Genomic DNA, 18,327 nt, shown 5'->3' with positions numbered 1-18,327 from the left:
AATTTTTAAAATCCGTGACGTCATCGGCCCGAACTTCCTAAATTAAAGCCACGAAGGAAGAAAAAAAGGAAATTTAAAATAAAAAATCGATAAAATTCTCTTATAAAACTCCTCGAATCTTTCAAATGGATTCAATAACTTTCAATGTAACAAGAATAAAACTTTTGAATGTTCCAATAATGAGATGCTTGGCAAGATCTTAGGGAGAAAAAAACCCTCCGGATAATTTGTTACCATGGCAACTGTGAAAACATCCATTCAGTGCGGAGCTATTAAAAGTGGAATATTTAAAATCTCTGAATTATCATACGCAATTTTTTTAATAAAAATAAATAAAAGTTTGAGGGGCGCCTCTAGTGGCAAGAGACGGAAACGTAGCCATTGATTGTGCACGTGTTGTTGTTATCGATTTAAGTCATGTCGAACGATCGATAAGATAAAATTTGTATATAATCAGCATCATGCTGATGATTTAGAATCGTTTTAGATGCAGTTTAGCATCTTAAACTTATTTTTAGGGTGGACATGTTCGTGATGGGCGTGAATGTTGCATTGTCACAGGGTGTTCTTATCTCGTATTTATATAATGAGAACTTAGAAGTGGTGCTTCATACTTATCGTTAGGGTTAATATGTGTTAGCTTAAAATGACTTAAATGATGATATGGAAGAATAAAAGATGCCTTGAAGCTTATAAGAATGCAAACAAGTTGTTTTTGGTGCTGAATTGATGATTTAAAGAAGAAAAGGTGCCTTCAAGTATAGCAGAATACATACATTAATGAATCAAAGGTCATTCTTTCAGTTTACAGGTGAACAATTTCAAGGGGAACCTGTACATTCCGTCCAGAAATATCATTGTGTCTTGTCATTTCTTGGAATATTTTAATTGTTAATCCAAGATATTACAGTTTTCTTGTTACAGAAGCAATATTTTGTCAGATTACAGCATGTTATATGATCTATTCTTGGTAAACTTTGTTAGCACTACGTGGTACACGAGGTTGATGTTATTAATACCCGAGCATTTCGACCTGTTTTAAGTTCGACAATATGAAGCGAGTGTTTACGGTTCCAGAAAAAACGCACGGCGTGGGGCCCGTATATTTTACTTGGCAGAAAGGTGGAGGCAATTATCTAGTGACTACTGGTTACGATCATATTGTGAACATATACGATCGTCATGGTGATAGAAAGGAGCAGATTAGCTTACCTGGAATGTGTTCGGGCTTGGCATGGGATAAAGATGGTGATATTTTGGGTATCATTAATGATCGTTCGCCGGTTCTTATCCTTTGGGATGCTAATTCGAACAGAATGTCTCAAGTTGATACGGGTTTGAGGGATACATTATCATTGTTACTGTGGTCGAAAACTACTCCAATGCTGGCCATCGGTACTGCAAAGGGGAATCTTTTAATTTATAATCATCGCACCTCTAGGAAAGTTCCTATACTTGGTAAGCACAGTAAGCGCATCACTTCGGGTGGATGGAGCTTTCAGAATTACCTCGCACTAGTGGGTGAAGATAAACTTTTAACTGTTAGTAATCATGATGGTGATACAATTTGCCAAAGTAATTTGAAATCTGAGCCAACCCTAGTACAGTTCTCGTCTATGAAACAAGATGAGAGAGTGTCGGGAGAAAATACCGTTAGTTTGGTACTGAACCGAAAGACTTTGTTTCTACTCAATATTCACGATCCTGAGAATCCAATCGTACTAGCATTTCAAGACCGATACGGCACAATTATTGATTATAAGTGGTACGGGGATGGGTATATCCTTTTAGGATTTACCAATGGTTACTTCATAGTTATATCGACCCATATTAAAGAAATTGGACAAGAATTATTCCAAATTCGATGTCACAAGGATAATTTAAGTCATATGGCTACTTGTTTGCCAAATAACAAAGTTGCCTCTTGTGGTGATAATACCATAAAGATTTATGATTTAAATGATCTTCAAGAAGTTGAATCGATAATTACAGTTGATGACGAAAGAGGTCTCGAATGGATGGAATGGACTGACGACGGCCAGTTGTTAGCTGTTACAGGAACTGGGAATGCTCTTCATGTGTATTTAACAAAATTGCCAGTTCTCGGAGACAGTTATGGCACTAAAATAGCACACCTTACGTCTTTGTTGGAAGTTACCATATCACACGTAGTTGAACAGGAGATGTCCACAACATTAAGAGTCGATGTAGAACCTAATTTTCTTTCCCTTGGCCCTTATCATCTTGCCGTTGGAATGAATAACAGAGCTTGGTTTTACGGTTTGGGTGAAAGGGGACCCATTCCGATACATGACCGGGAGTACCTGGGAACTGTTCAGAGTATTAAAATGAACAGTGATTATGCATCTGCTTTGTTCGAAGGGAAGATACAGTTGCATATTATTGAAGGTGAAAATGGCGAAATAGAAGAAAGGGAAGCTCGGTTATTCCCTGGTGGAGATTTTAGTAATATTCGCATCACTTGCCACATAATGACTAATGATTTTCTTATCTATGGCACTGATACGGGTTCAATTCAGTTTTTTCTGTTAGAAGATTGGCAAATGGTTAACGAGTATCGTCACGTGATGGGGGTAAGAAACATACATGCAGATGCATCGGGAACACGACTTGTTATTGTGGATGATAAGACTGATGGATTTATTTATAATCCTGTGAATGATCAAATAATCCAAATTGTGAATTTTCCGGCAACTGTTAGAGGCATTCTTTGGGATCAGTGGCCAATAGATAAAGGAATCTTCATTGCATATGATGATACTCAAATAGGTACTTTCGTTCATGCCAAAGAAACTATTGAGGGCCCTAAAGCTGAATTAGTAGGTCAAACAAAGCTTCCACCAGGACAGTATCCTCTGCTTTTATACAGTGGTGAGCTGACTTGTCAGACTCAAAGTGGAAAAGTTACAACACTTACACTAAGTACTCATCAGTTAGAAGAGAAGCTGAAAGATTATTCACCTGCAGAGATGAAAGATGCCTTACAGAAAAGCCTAAAATTGCAAAGATTTAGAGAAGCTTGGACAATCTGCCAGTTATTGAATAATAAAGATGATTGGGTGTCCCTAGGAAACAGTGCAATTTATAATTTAGATGTGGATCTAGCGATCCGTGTGTTTAGGCATATCGGGGATGTAGGTATGGTTTGGTCGCTACAAGGAGTAAAAAACATAGAGGATCGCAATCTCCTCGCTGGCCATTTAGCAATGTTTCAAAACAATTTTAACCTTGCACAAGATCTTTATTTAGCTTCCGGAACACCGTCTGCTGCTTTAGACATGAGACGAGATCTACTTCATTGGGAACAAGCGCTACAACTGGCAAAAAAATTGGCACCTAATCAAATACCATTTATATCTCGAGAATATGCTCAGCAGTTGGAATTTGTTGGTGATTATGTCAATGCTTTAGTTCATTATGAGAATGGGATTACCAATGATCCAGCCAAAACATCACACAATGATGCCTGCAAAGCAGGAATTGCACGAATGTCCATTAGATGCAGTGATATAAGAAGAGGAATACAAATTGCTCAGCAGATGTCGAATAAAACTCTGAAGAGGGAGTGTGCTGAGATTTTAGAGAGCATGAAGCAGTATTCGGAAGCAGCGGTGTTGTACGAGAGAGGTCATCAGTATGACAAATCAGCTGCTTTATATATAAAACTGAAAAATTGGAACAAAGTTGGAGAGTTGTTGCCAAATGTGACATCTCCAAAGATTCATGCACAGTATGCTAAGGCCAAAGAAGCTGACGGGCATTATAGAGAAGCAGCTAGAGCATATGAAGTTGCTCGGGAGTATGAAAGCGTTATCAGAATTCAGCTAGAACATTTAAATAATCCAGAAGAAGCCGTGAGGATTGTGAGAGAAACAAGATCGACCGAAGGTGCTAAGATGGTAGCTAAGTTTTTTCAGAAATTAAATGATGTGACCTCGGCAATTCAGTTTCTTGTTTTGTCAAAATGCAACGAAGAAGCCTTTCAACTCTCTCTGGCCATCGGTACTGCAAAGGGGAATCTTTTAATTTATAATCATCGCACCTCTAGGAAAGTTCCTATACTTGGTAAGCACAGTAAGCGCATCACTTCGGGTGGATGGAGCTTTCAGAATTACCTCGCACTAGTGGGTGAAGATAAACTTTTAACTGTTAGTAATCATGATGGTGATACAATTTGCCAAAGTAATTTGAAATCTGAGCCAACCCTAGTACAGTTCTCGTCTATGAAACAAGATGAGAGAGTGTCGGGAGAAAATACCGTTAGTTTGGTACTGAACCGAAAGACTTTGTTTCTACTCAATATTCACGATCCTGAGAATCCAATCGTACTAGCATTTCAAGACCGATACGGCACAATTATTGATTATAAGTGGTACGGGGATGGGTATATCCTTTTAGGATTTACCAATGGTTACTTCATAGTTATATCGACCCATATTAAAGAAATTGGACAAGAATTATTCCAAATTCGATGTCACAAGGATAATTTAAGTCATATGGCTACTTGTTTGCCAAATAACAAAGTTGCCTCTTGTGGTGATAATACCATAAAGATTTATGATTTAAATGATCTTCAAGAAGTTGAATCGATAATTACAGTTGATGACGAAAGAGGTCTCGAATGGATGGAATGGACTGACGACGGCCAGTTGTTAGCTGTTACAGGAACTGGGAATGCTCTTCATGTGTATTTAACAAAATTGCCAGTTCTCGGAGACAGTTATGGCACTAAAATAGCACACCTTACGTCTTTGTTGGAAGTTACTATATCACACGTAGTTGAACAGGAGATGTCCACAACATTAAGAGTCGATGTAGAACCTAATTTTCTTTCCCTTGGCCCTTATCATCTTGCCGTTGGAATGAATAACAGAGCTTGGTTTTACGGTTTGGGTGAAAGGGGACCCATTCCGATACATGACCGGGAGTACCTGGGAACTGTTCAGAGTATTAAAATGAACAGTGATTATGCATCTGCTTTGTTCGAAGGGAAGATACAGTTGCATATTATTGAAGGTGAAAATGGCGAAATAGAAGAAAGGGAAGCTCGGTTATTCCCTGGTGGAGATTTTAGTAATATTCGCATCACTTGCCACATAATGACTAATGATTTTCTTATCTATGGCACTGATACGGGTTCAATTCAGTTTTTTCTGTTAGAAGATTGGCAAATGGTTAACGAGTATCGTCACGTGATGGGGGTAAGAAACATACATGCAGATGCATCGGGAACACGACTCGTTATTGTGGATGATAAGACTGATGGATTTATTTATAATCCTGTGAATGATCAAATAATCCAAATTGTGAATTTTCCGGCAACTGTTAGAGGCATTCTTTGGGATCAGTGGCCAATAGATAAAGGAATCTTCATTGCATATGATGATACTCAAATAGGTACTTTCGTTCATGCCAAAGAAACTATTGAGGGCTCTAAAGCTGAATTAGTAGGTCAAACAAAGCTTCCACCAGGACAGTATCCTCTGCTTTTATACAGTGGTGAGCTGACTTGTCAGACTCAAAGTGGAAAAGTTACAACACTTACACTAAGTACTCATCAGTTAGAAGAGAAGCTGAAAGATTATTCACCTGCAGAGATGAAAGATGCCTTACAGAAAAGCCTAAAATTGCAAAGATTTAGAGAAGCTTGGACAATCTGCCAGTTATTGAATAATAAAGATGATTGGGTGTCCCTAGGAAACAGTGCAATTTATAATTTAGATGTGGATCTAGCGATCCGTGTGTTTAGGCATATCGGGGATGTAGGTATGGTTTGGTCGCTACAAGGAGTAAAAAACATAGAGGATCGCAATCTCCTCGCTGGCCATTTAGCAATGTTTCAAAACAATTTTAACCTTGCACAAGATCTTTATTTAGCTTCCGGAACACCGTCTGCTGCTTTAGACATGAGACGAGATCTACTTCATTGGGAACAAGCGCTACAACTGGCAAAAAAATTGGCACCTAATCAAATACCATTTATATCTCGAGAATATGCTCAGCAGTTGGAATTTGTTGGTGATTATGTCAATGCTTTAGTTCATTATGAGAATGGGATTACCAATGATCCAGCCAAAACATCACACAATGATGCCTGCAAAGCAGGAATTGCACGAATGTCCATTAGATGCAGTGATATAAGAAGAGGAATACAAATTGCTCAGCAGATGTCGAATAAAACTCTGAAGAGGGAGTGTGCTGAGATTTTAGAGAGCATGAAGCAGTATTCGGAAGCAGCGGTGTTGTACGAGAGAGGTCATCAGTATGACAAATCAGCTGCTTTATATATAAAACTGAAAAATTGGAACAAAGTTGGAGAGTTGTTGCCAAATGTGACATCTCCAAAGATTCATGCACAGTATGCTAAGGCCAAAGAAGCTGACGGGCATTATAGAGAAGCAGCTAGAGCATATGAAGTTGCTCGGGAGTATGAAAGCGTTATCAGAATTCAGCTAGAACATTTAAATAATCCAGAAGAAGCCGTGAGGATTGTGAGAGAAACAAGATCGACCGAAGGTGCTAAGATGGTAGCTAAGTTTTTTCAGAAATTAAATGATGTGACCTCGGCAATTCAGTTTCTTGTTTTGTCAAAATGCAACGAAGAAGCCTTTCAACTCTCTCAGTCTAATGGAAAAATGGACATTTATGCTGATGCGATTGGTGACGATGCAACTCAGGAAGATTATTTAAGCATCGCAACATTTTATGAAAATAATAGCAATCATTTTATGGCAGGTAAGTTCTTTTGTATGGCAAAACAATACAAGAAAGCAGTCAGGCATTTATTGAAAGTTATTGGAAATGATGAAAATGAAGCTATTCAACTTGCAATTCAGGCTGTAGGGACTACCGGAGATGAACAGTTAATTCGGCAGTTAATTGAGCATCTAATGGGAGAGAGAGATGGGGTTCCTAAGGATTTCAAGCACTTATTCCGCCTTTATATGGCTCTGAAACAATATAGAGAGGCTGCTAAAACTGCAATCATCATTGCAAGAGAAGAGCAGAATGCTGGTAATTACAGAAACGCACACGATGTACTATTCAGCATGTATCAAGAATTAAAACGTCAAAAGATAAAAGTGCCTGCAGAAATGTATACAAATTTGATGATTCTACACAGTTACATTCTTGTAAAGATACATGTGAAAAGGGGAGATCATTTAAAAAGTGCTAGAATGTTAATAAGAGTGGCGAACAATATCAGCAAGTTTCCGGCCCACATTGTTCCTATATTAACATCTACTGTTATTGAGTGTCATCGATCGGGACTCAAAAACTCTTCGTTTAGTTATGCAGCAATGCTGATGAGGCCCGAGTACAGGAACCAAATAGATGTAAAGTACAAAAAGAAGATAGAAGCCATTGTTAGAAAACCACAGAAAACCGAAGAGGAAGAACCGTCCACCGCCTGTCCATATTGCAATAATCAGTTGCCCGAAACGGAATTATCCTGTTCCGATTGCCGAAACACCATACCGTTCTGCATTGCTACGGGTTGTCATATATTAAAAACAGATTTGACCTGTTGCCCGCATTGTCAGTTTCCCGCCATAATGTCCGAATTCCTGAAGATCCTGGAATCGCACGAGGTTTGCCCCATGTGTAACGAAAAGGTGGCAAGCGAAGATGTCAAGCGAGTCGAGGATGCCAAGTCATTTCTTTACTTTGATTCCAAGGAGTGAACTCATTTTCAATTGCATTTAGGTGTTTAATTCTGTGATATTTTTCTGTTATACACATTCTATATGCACAAAATTCTATATTTTACGTATGCAAAGCATGTAATTTATTACATAGTTATATAATAAAGAAGTTTATTGATAGAATATACCAAGCAGTGTAATCATTCCTACAAATAGCCAGTACATTTTTGTTTGGTTTGATGGTAATATAGTCAAGATTACAGCTAGTTTTTCTTACTTATATGAATGTGGTGAAGCTGTAATTACTGTATGGACCTGAAGCAGATTCCCAACTATTCTAGGTATTGGATACATCCTGTGGTGAGCAGTCTTTTCTTACAAGAAATATATAACAGGCCCTTCGTGTAAACATGTTAGGCTCTAAGCTGCAGCTTATGTGGTCCTTACATTCCTATGTATTAGTCCTTACAATTTATATGATCATAGTATGGGGATAAATGATGGTATCCTCATTCAGCATAAAGAATTGAATTGCTCATCGCTTGGCCTGCAAATGAATTGGAACTATGATCCCTTAAAGCAGTAGGCTTTAGCTGTTTTGGTCATCGGGTAGCTCATAAATCGATCAAAATTATGACCGCTTTTCCTGGTAAAGCGGCTTTAATACAGATGGATAACAATTAATGGCACGGTCTGTTTTATTTGAAACGGGCTACGTGATTGGTTTGCTTATCCAGCTGTATTAAAACTGCTTTACTAAGTAATCCGCTTTATAATAAATTGTCGACGCTTGGATTCATTCCAATCAAATGGCGGCAGTTCGTATCGGCGAACTGTAATAGAATTCTTAAAAAAATGTATTTGATGCCGTGATATTTATTTATTTATTTTTTTTGTCATTCTATTCAAACTCAAAATTTAGAAATAATAAATATATTTTAGTGAATTACACGAACCGTTAATATAAGATTAAAACAAAATGATTTCTAACATTATATTTTTCGAATATCCCCAATAGTAATAATAATAATATAAAGTGGAAAATAATCATGAAATTAATTATAATATTTTTCTTTTAATTTATATGATTTTATTTGTAACTAGATTCGCCGGAAAAAAATGCTTTTAAAAAATGTGGATCTGGCAACACTTAAAAACTTTACATAAAAAATAATAATAAATATCAAATCGATCCGGCAACACTGAATAAAACCGAACATGTGATAACGTCTAGGCAATATGGCGTATTTGCCGGTTTTTTCGTTTCTTGTGTAGGATATAACTTGAATTTTACGTTTATAATTAATCAATTTCTGTTTTATTTTTCATCCTAAACATGTGCACGGCATCTTCCAAGGGATTAAAGTGTAGTAACCTACACGAATACCTCAGAACTCTGTCTCAAGTTACATTAAATCGACTCTATTCTCATCCTGCAGCATGTCTGGCCGTCTTCAGGTAAAAAAAATATGCAATAAATTATCGAATGTTATCAAAAGCATGGGTTAATGTTTACCTAGGTAGTCCAAGATGGCCGCACAGTGGGGACCCACGTTCTAACCTAACTTAACCTATTCTAATAAATTAACAAAATTACTAATGTAAGATGTAAAATAACTCAAAAAATTAATTATATGAAGAAAGGAAAATTTTCTTAATTTATTACAATAGGTTAGGTTAGAACGTGGGTCCCCCACTGTACAGCCATCTTGGACTACCTAGGTAAACATTAACCAAAATATGACTTGAATACACATGAAACTATACATAAAGTTAATATTAAACATATTACTAGTGATTTTGGTGTAAATTTCTGTTTTTACACATAAATTTCACTAATTTTTAAGTTGGTTAATGCTTAAATGGATAGTTTACATTTTTCAATATCTCTTGACTGTAAAATCACTCATTGTATATGCTGCTGATGGATATTTCTTCATAAGTTACTGACTGAAGCAGGGGTAACATAAGTGATATTGTGTGTAAAATGCTCTAAAATATGTAAAAATTTCATCAGAATTGAACTTTTAAATATATTGGTTAGGCTGGATGTGTACAAATCAATACTGCATTGATGTGTGCACATATTGTTAGTTATATAACTAATGACAGCTGTCATTAGTTGTATAGTATTTTGTAATTTGTAAATAACATTATATAATTAACATACAGTTTTCGAAAATTCTCCTTACATTGACTCAAATCAAGCCCACCAGCGGCCGAATAAATAAAACCATTGAACATTAGTAGATGGTCATTTGTTTGTGCCTGACCAATGCAGTGTTCTGGGTTTCTTTCACGTGTCTAACACCTGAATATAGCATAGGAAATCCTGCTAGAAGTTACCCAATTGGCAGATCACCCATGTGTTCCATTGCCTTACTCCATCAATCCATTGACATTTTAATGTTTAGTGAATAAAGTTACATTTCACCTTTGTATGTATGGAAACTTTTGGGACACCCTGTAGAAATGCATTGTAAATTTAGAGAAGTAAAAAGCGTATTTTTCAAAACCCGGTGTGAACGGCCACATTTCTTTCGACTTACAAGCACTAAGCAGACGAGAATATCATCCAAAATCTTTTATTACTATTCTTGCCATTTTGTCTACATTGTCCCAATTTGTATTAACTAACATACCGTTAATTAAATTTATATGATTTTTATGTTTTATAATTTGAAAATGTTTTTTTTTTTTTTTATCGATATCACAACATTTTTCTTAAATGTGTGCATACGGGGGTGACTTTTCATGCCTAAGTTTTACAGCCTCTTTTAGCCTGCATTTAAAAAGCCTTCCCATTTCCTTCATGTATACTTTTTACGCAAGGGATATTGTAGACCATACTCACCATTTTGCCTATATTTTTGGTATTATTCCTTTTTCCTGCATTAATATTAATATATATTTTATTATTAAGGCTAGGAGCCAGAATGACGTTAATCTATCAGTGTCATTATTTAAATGTTGTTTACTGTATAGCAAGGGTGGGCAACCTTTTTTATAACATGGGCCAGAATAAATTTTACGTTTTTTCCGCGGGCCATAGTAGTTAATTGACACCTTGTGACCTGTAAATTTTTAGTCTGCAAATATGAAATAAATAAATGAATAAATAAAAAGAAATTAATTATTACAGTCGAACCCCCCTATAACACTGTTGATTATTCCGTTTTATATGAATTCCATGTTGTACGAGTCACTTAGATTTTACAAATGCGTGTGCCGGGCTGTGAACGGCTCACCTATTTGTAAAATCTAAGTGACTTTAAACACAATAAAAACAGCACTATGTAGTTGGATACGACAGACATTACATTTTCTAATTGCATAGCTTTTGCACATAGATTTTCTTGATGGATGATGCGATGAGATATAAATAATTTAGAAAAATTCTGTTCTCCCATTTTTTGTTTGAATAAGGAAATGACTCCCTTATTTTTTCCTGTCATTGCTGCCACAACACCTCAGAAAATAATATTCAATTTAAACTAGACGAATTACATCGAAAAATATTTATTTATAATTTCTTCTAAATATCTCGCGGGCCGGATAAAAACTTTTCGCGGGCCGTAGCTGGCCTGCGGGCCGGGGGTTGCCCACCGTTGCTGTATAGCAAGATAATCTTAATTAATGTGGTAAAATGCATAATTTATTTTGTAAAGTAACAACATAATTGTGAGTTTTTTATTTGAGGTGGTTGGGACCTTATCAGAGCTCTATAACAGTAAAAAAGTCAAAGGAACTGATGGTGTATATATGTCATCCTTTGCAAGATGTAGTGGCATGGTATATAACTTATTATATAGACTTACCCCAAAAGTAGTTGATGCTGCGGCATTTCTCATGTTGTATGAGCTTTAGCTGTCTCTAAGTAAAGTGCAAAACAGCTGATTTTTAGTATTGTTTTGAGAAATAGTTTCAGATTTTTTCAGCTTTTAAATTTTATTCCTTTGTGAGGGTCTTCAAAATAACTACTATACTTTCCGGCGTATAAGACGACCCCCGACTTTTACAGTTGAAATATAGAATTTGGTATATACTCGCCATATATGCCGACACCTGGTGTATAAGACGACCCCCGACTTTTGAGAAGATTTTCCTGGGTTAAAAAGTCGTCTTATACACCGGAAAATACAGTAATAGGGTGATTTTGGGAGGGAGAGCTATATCTTGTTAAGGGTCGCACGTAGATTGTCTGTTCCTTTGACTGTTTTTTACTCTAGTGGACACGGTGTACGGCTCTGATAAGGTCCAACTCATTTGGGACTTAAATTTTATTCTCAATTCTAACATAAGCAAACTGAAAGGTGATTCCTGTAATTAAGGCAGTCTGATAATTATTTAATTAAAACTAGTCATTAATAGTTTCAATTTAATATAAAATAGGGAAAATGTTTTCAGGGAGTTACCTGTGATGGCCAGACACTACATAATGAGGTTGCTCTTTGTGGAGTCTACCGTTCCGCAGGCGGTAATAGGCGGATGGATCAACCAACACAACGTCAAGTAAGTGAGCGGTTGCTGTGTCTCGGAACTGCATTTTACTAAAGCGTATTTAATTTCTTGTAGGAAGCATCTGGATGCTGTCGAAGTACTCTGCGAACTGCACCTGTGGAAAGAAAACCCTATGCCGGGAGGATTGCCCGGTTGGCTTCTCCATAGTACTTTCAGAAAGAATATTAAAACTGCATTATTGGGAGGGTGAGTAGTTATATAATTTATTTATTGATTTTAAATGCAAGTGCGTGTGCTTTTTTATAGTCTTAAATTGTTTATTCTTCTGTCGAGTTCTTTTGGTTTGTAATTTTTTAATATCTTCAAAGTGCTTCAATTGAGTCTACAGACAAGTGATGCTGTATACTCTACGGAGCCGTATGCTATAAAAAGTTGATAATGGCCATTATCGGCATTTCCGAGCACTGTTTTATGAAAGAAATACCTGATTTACCATTCCAAAAGGTGGTTTCTTTCCTGTAAAACACTACTCAGAATGTTACTTTCACTATAGAAAGCTTGCCACATGTAGTTATCTATTATTTTAAATCAATAACAATGCACAGAAATCAATTATTCATTAATTCTAGGGGCCAACCTTGGTCGGTATGCACTACTTTGGAAGAAGATAAACATGCCAGGGATATTGCTTTCTTAGACACGTACGCAATGGAAAGGTGGGAGGTAAGCAGTGTCGGAATGAATAATTAATTTACTTGATAATTTGAGTAAAGGTTGCATTTCGGAAACTTGTTTTGTAGAGCGTGCTACATTTTATGGTCGGTTCGCAACAGTCTACGGAAGGAATCAGTAGTGATACTAGAACGATTCTTCAGCTTGCCAAACTGATGAAATCGTAAGTATTTCTTTTCCTTCATATAATGCGTAGTTACTGACCAAATTGCTTGATTTCTACTCAGAGAGGAATCTGAATCGACGCCGACGATAACGACCGAGGGATTCCAGTTCCTGTTAATGGACACGTCGTCTCAAATTTGGTATTTTATGCTGCAGTATCTCAATGCAGCCGAGGTTTGAGCTATTTCCTAGCAAGTTCGCTTAGCAAAATTAGGATTCCGTCTTCAATTTTTGGCTAATTAAACTTTTATCTTTGTAGGAGAGAGGACTGAATTTAACGGAATGTCTGACATTTCTCTTTCAGTTGAGTTTTCTTACTTTAGGAAAGGTTTGTTTATATCTAATTTATAAAATGTGGAGTTTATCGAAAGTAAAATCCTTAAAGTGATTAAAATTTTGAACATTTTAGGTTTACAGCACGGAAGGAATGAGTGAAACGCTACTGACATTCCTGCAACATCTCCGAGAAATCGGTTTAGTTTACCAACGAAAGGTAAGTGATATGTTTATAGTGCTATAGAATATTGTTTGATCGTTATAAATTATTGTTTATTTATGCTAGCGGAGATCTGGAAGATTTTATCCTACTCGTTTGTCGTTAAACATTGCTTCGGGTATGAAAGATGCTAATCTCGACATTCACAGGCCAGGATTCATCGTAGTAGAAACCAATTACAGAGTTTATGCATATACAGGTTAGAAAAATGTGTTTAAAGATAGAAGTTATTATAACTCTAGGCTAATTGTTCGAGACGTGAAAGCATGTCCAGCACTATGCGTCCGTTAAAGGACGGGGAATGTGAATGAATTTGCAAAGGAATCGAATTATCGGTATGTAGAACAAAGGAGAACCTAAGTTTTCCAGGTGCCGAAACACTTGAAAATTGATTTAAAAAGATGCCAATAAGCTCGCAACACGCCAAAAACAGTTACGGTGCCTCTAGTGTGTTGGGTTTTACCAATTTACAAGATCTCGGCACTCGAGTGACATTGCCAATTGTCTGATTTGACCTTGATAGTTAACATAGTCTACTGGTTTAATCTCTCGGTGTTCCTTGTCAATGGAATTTTCCACCCACGAGTATTAGACTCTACAGTTTGTAAAACCAAAGGAAATCTGTCACTCTGTTAACAGAGAAATCTTTGCATTTGTCGCATAACATTTGGAAGTCATACTATTGAAATCACTCCACCTTCTACGTTTAAAATTAAAAATAAATATATATTTTATAAACTTTTTCCAATTAAATTTATCTATGAGAATTTTTTAGTTGTTATAAAATATTTGTCTATTAATTTTGACTTTTAATTTCAGATTCTCAATTACAAGTGGCATTGCTTGGTCTATTTTGTGAAATGCTATATAGGTAAGACAATATAAATATAACTCCTGTGGCACTAAGAGGACTTTGTTAATTAGCCCATTATGGGTTCAGCCGGCCCCACAATGGCGCAACTGAGTTGTGAGGGACGGGAACCAAACATGGTGGTGGGAAATGGGATGGTTGTGGACACTGAACCACTGTTGGCTCGCTTTGTGTTTTCATCCCATTTGGAGAGTGCTGATTTCAGCAATTCCTGTGGTGTTGGCTACCCGTGGGGAGCACCTTGTCTGGTTCAAAACAAAGGATAACATCAAGCTGATTAGGGTTTCTCCAATGGGATCCCAGATGTTTTTTAACTCAGGTAATCTTAAAAGTAATTGATTATATCCCGGGATCCCGAGAAACAGTTCACTTTTTTCCGGAATCCCGGGACAAGCAAAAGACCGGGGAAATGAGAACCCCAAAGCTGACCATTATTGGAGACATGGGACCTTGGGTTTGATTCCACAGGTGAAAAAATGTATTTTGGTGTAGTGTTGCCAAATAGTCCATACAGCATAACTAATTAATTTTTGCTGTTGGAATGACCTGTTTCTTTATTGCAAGTACCAAGTACAAGTTTACATTATGCAAAGGATAAAGAGGTTATATAGATTTAACAGTTTTGGAAGCATGTGTCAGGATTTTCCTCAGGATTATTCTCTGCTCCCTCGCCCGTATTGGTCAATCTCATTGCGACTCAGACCTACATTAAATGGGAATAATTGGGATTAGAACACAATCTTCATGTTTGGTGTCTGATCTGGCGTAACAATATGATTCCAAAGTTTGGCGTCTATGCCATGCCATGCCGATTAGCCACCAGCCGAAGTTTGTAAACTAAATGACATCTTGTTAACGTCAACAAAACCCCAAGGTAGCTCAATAAAGAAAATTGAGCTACCTGCCGTTGTCCTATTAATAATTAATGTCCAAGGTGACAAAAAAATATATATTCTAAAATAATGTTTAGAGTCAATTACGGACTTAAGAAATTATTAGTTTTAATTATTATTTTTCAGATTTCCAAATTTAATAGTTGGCATCTTAACCAGAGACAGCGTCAGGCAGGCATTGAAGAGCGGTATAACTGCTGATCAGGTCAGTCAAATGTACAGATTTGAATTGAAACTCTTAACGATTTCACCAATATGAATATTTTTACAGATTATTAACTTTCTGAGAATGCACTCCCATCCGATAACTGTAAACGAGGTGAGTTTATTGTAAATGGTACCTGCATATTGTCTTCCTAAGACTACTAGATTGTTGTATGGCTATTATTTAACCATACTTGTTCCACACTTACAAAATGTAGGATTGTTGCTGTTATTTGTTAATTCCTTTCAGTTTACAGTACATAAAAAAGAGATGCTCCTGAAATAATGTGATGGAATTACAATCTAACTTAATATTAGTTTAGAGAAGAAGATGCAAAGGAAGTCCGGCAATTTAACTGGTGACACATCTTCACGATAAGCAGAAATTGTCAGAGATATCCTCTAGAAGGGCCAGTTTTATTTATCCCTTGGTCAAAACACTGATGGTTCTTTCAAGAATTGTTAGTCATGGATTGCAATTCACCAGTGGGCTGGCCATGTGGAGTTTTCTGTTTTCTTTGTGCGTATAACACCTAAGGGTGCAACTATGCAGATGCAAGCAAAGCGAGAAGAAGTAATGACGTTTCATGCTCTCTGTTTCTTACTCTCATTTATATAACCACAAAGACAAGTGCAGGAAATGTCATCATCTCTTCTCATTATGTATTCTCGCTCACTCAGAAAATTTATTTGCTGGCGTCTGCATAATCGCATCCTAAATAGGAGCGAGTTTTGCATAAAAGTCCTCCCAGGTGGTACTCCCTTGGCAGATTGCCCAAGTATTGCATTGCCACATTCTCACCAATCTGTTGTTTGTCTGTTGTCTGTCCTTTAATCATGAGAACAGTGTTAGACAGATGAAAGTCGAGACCAGATATGAAAAGCTTAGCAGCAGGAGGCCCCAATTAACTATTTAAGAACTTCCACTTTAGGCCTGAAGTCACGTTATTTCAATTCAAAAATTCTCTCCTGAGCAGAATTACATACACGACAGGCATGACTTCATTGTTAACAGGAAAAGTGTGATGTACAGGGGTAAAACATGACTAAACTTAAGTGCATTATGACAATGTTTTAATAAATAATTGCTCGTTAATAGTTATCTTAAATCTAGTTTAAAAATAATCTTATTTCTGGAGCATCCCCCTCCTTTTTACCTTCTATTGCCCCAAAAAATAGTAATTCTGTAGAGTTAGAAAGTCTTCGCATAAGCTTGAGTACAGTAATTTTAAGATATGTTTTTAAATGGTTGCTCTTTCTAGTCTCGCCAGCAACTCTAGCTATTGCACATTGTAGAAGGTGACGGGTGGTTTTTGCAATTGTGCTCGTGCAGCGTTTGGAGGAGGTTCACCAAATGGCCAATTGCAGTTGCCAGCATTGCTAGAAACAATAACCAACAATCTATGATTGTAATTATCTTGTCAATTGAAATTGTATTTCTTCTTTTGTGTAGCGAACTTCCGTTCCCGCCACTGTGACGGATCAAATTCGTCTATGGGAGATGGAGAGGAATCGCTTCATCTTCAAGGAAGGCGTCCTTTATAGTCAGTTTCTGTCTCAGAGCGATTTCGAACTGTTAAGAAATTACGCAAGGGTACGATAAATTCTATTTAAACTCACTTATTTATTTACCACATTATTACTTAAGCCATATTTTCTTCCAATAATTAGGATATCAATGTTTTAATCTGGGATAATCCAATAAAACGAGTCATCGTGGTTAGTAAGACGGGTCACGACGACGTCAGGAGATTTTGGAAACGTCACAGACAAGACCATTAGGAATTTGTTAATAATAATTGTTACGCGAGTCCATTTGTTAGACCAAAGTTACATTTAGTGTGACATGAGGTACGTTGCGGAACGAACAATCAAAATTCGATGCCACTGCGTCGTAAACATTTCAAATTGCGTCTCGTAAGGCTCATAGTTCATCCGTTGTAATATTTTATTAAAGTTTGAAGCAATTATGCAGTAAATGACATGTAAATAAGTATATTTCTTTATCATTTTAAACATTTTATTACCTGATCTTTGTTACCATTTTTTATCATGATAAGTTACGTGTAATTATCATGCCGAGGTGTGTATGTATGTGTCCTTTTGAAAATAAAAGATTTTACATTTATTTATTATTATGTTTAGTCCTACTAATAACATAGATATCATTCGGTAGATTGTTAAGTAACATTCAACCTGCTGGCGGGATCGCTACTAGATTTGAACGAGATCCGAGCCTCTAAACTTGAACCACATCTGATGCTGCAGAAGAATGATTCAAATCCAGCCAATGAATTCGGTTGAAGCTGTGTTATGGCACTTTGAAAGTTTATATGCTCCTCCAAATGAAAATACAGGTATCCCTTGATTAATATGGTTAATTAAATCATATGCCGTGCATGTAAAGGGATTGCTGCAATTATTTTCGCGCTTTAAGCAAGGGATACCTGTAATAAAAACTTCAAGATTTTACTGGCAACTTCGCAGCTGCGACAGCAATAAATGAAAGTATAATCTAACAGCAGAATCTATCCCATGCCTGTAATTGTGACAGTGCTTCTAATTGGCAGATTTTTCAATGTTTCTGGTTGAAGTCTTTGCACAGCCACAAATGCCCCTGCTTTCAACAGATTAAATTCCTATGTATCTTTGCTACTGGATGTTTGCTGCCATCAATCGCCATCGCCACTGAAACAACTTGCAATTGGAATCAAGTTTCAGCCGGGTGTTCCGGTGTATCCATAATCCTATTCGAGCGAGGAACTTTAAAGGAATTTTTCGTGGTGATCGGAACTTGTACGTCAGCAGCTGGCTTTTCCATTATGACCATTGAAAAAC

The 18,327-nt window shown here is 36.7% G+C and overlaps 2 protein-coding genes across 2 annotated transcripts; both read left to right on the top strand.

Moving 5' to 3' along the window:
* The first annotated feature begins 373 nt into the window (after positions 1-373).
* Positions 374-8,146, top strand: LOC111613306 (WD repeat-containing protein 19-like). The gene has a single exon (XM_023354655.1). The coding sequence runs from the start codon at positions 1,053-1,055 to the stop codon at positions 7,704-7,706; it is 6,654 nt and encodes a 2,217-aa protein (XP_023210423.1). The 5' UTR covers positions 374-1,052; the 3' UTR covers positions 7,707-8,146.
* Positions 8,147-8,853: 707 nt separating this feature from the next.
* On the top strand, positions 8,854-17,585 carry LOC111613307 (general transcription factor IIH subunit 4-like). Its single transcript, XM_023354657.1, has 14 exons — positions 8,854-9,125; positions 12,075-12,179; positions 12,243-12,374; positions 12,758-12,851; positions 12,929-13,023; positions 13,088-13,199; positions 13,285-13,353; positions 13,435-13,518; positions 13,588-13,720; positions 14,341-14,392; positions 15,412-15,490; positions 15,557-15,604; positions 16,943-17,083; positions 17,161-17,585. The coding sequence occupies exons 1-14, from the start codon at positions 9,004-9,006 to the stop codon at positions 17,269-17,271; spliced, it is 1,377 nt and encodes a 458-aa protein (XP_023210425.1). The 5' UTR covers positions 8,854-9,003; the 3' UTR covers positions 17,272-17,585.
* Positions 17,586-18,327: the final 742 nt, after the last annotated feature.

Source organism: Centruroides sculpturatus, unplaced genomic scaffold, assembly GCF_000671375.1.
Source record: "Centruroides sculpturatus isolate CEXI.00-Female unplaced genomic scaffold, Cexi_2.0 scaffold1840, whole genome shotgun sequence".
Taxonomy (NCBI): Eukaryota; Metazoa; Arthropoda; class Arachnida; order Scorpiones; family Buthidae; genus Centruroides; species Centruroides sculpturatus.
The sequence above is the reverse complement of the archived record's forward strand: the minus strand, read 5'-3'. Positions and strand labels throughout refer to the sequence as shown.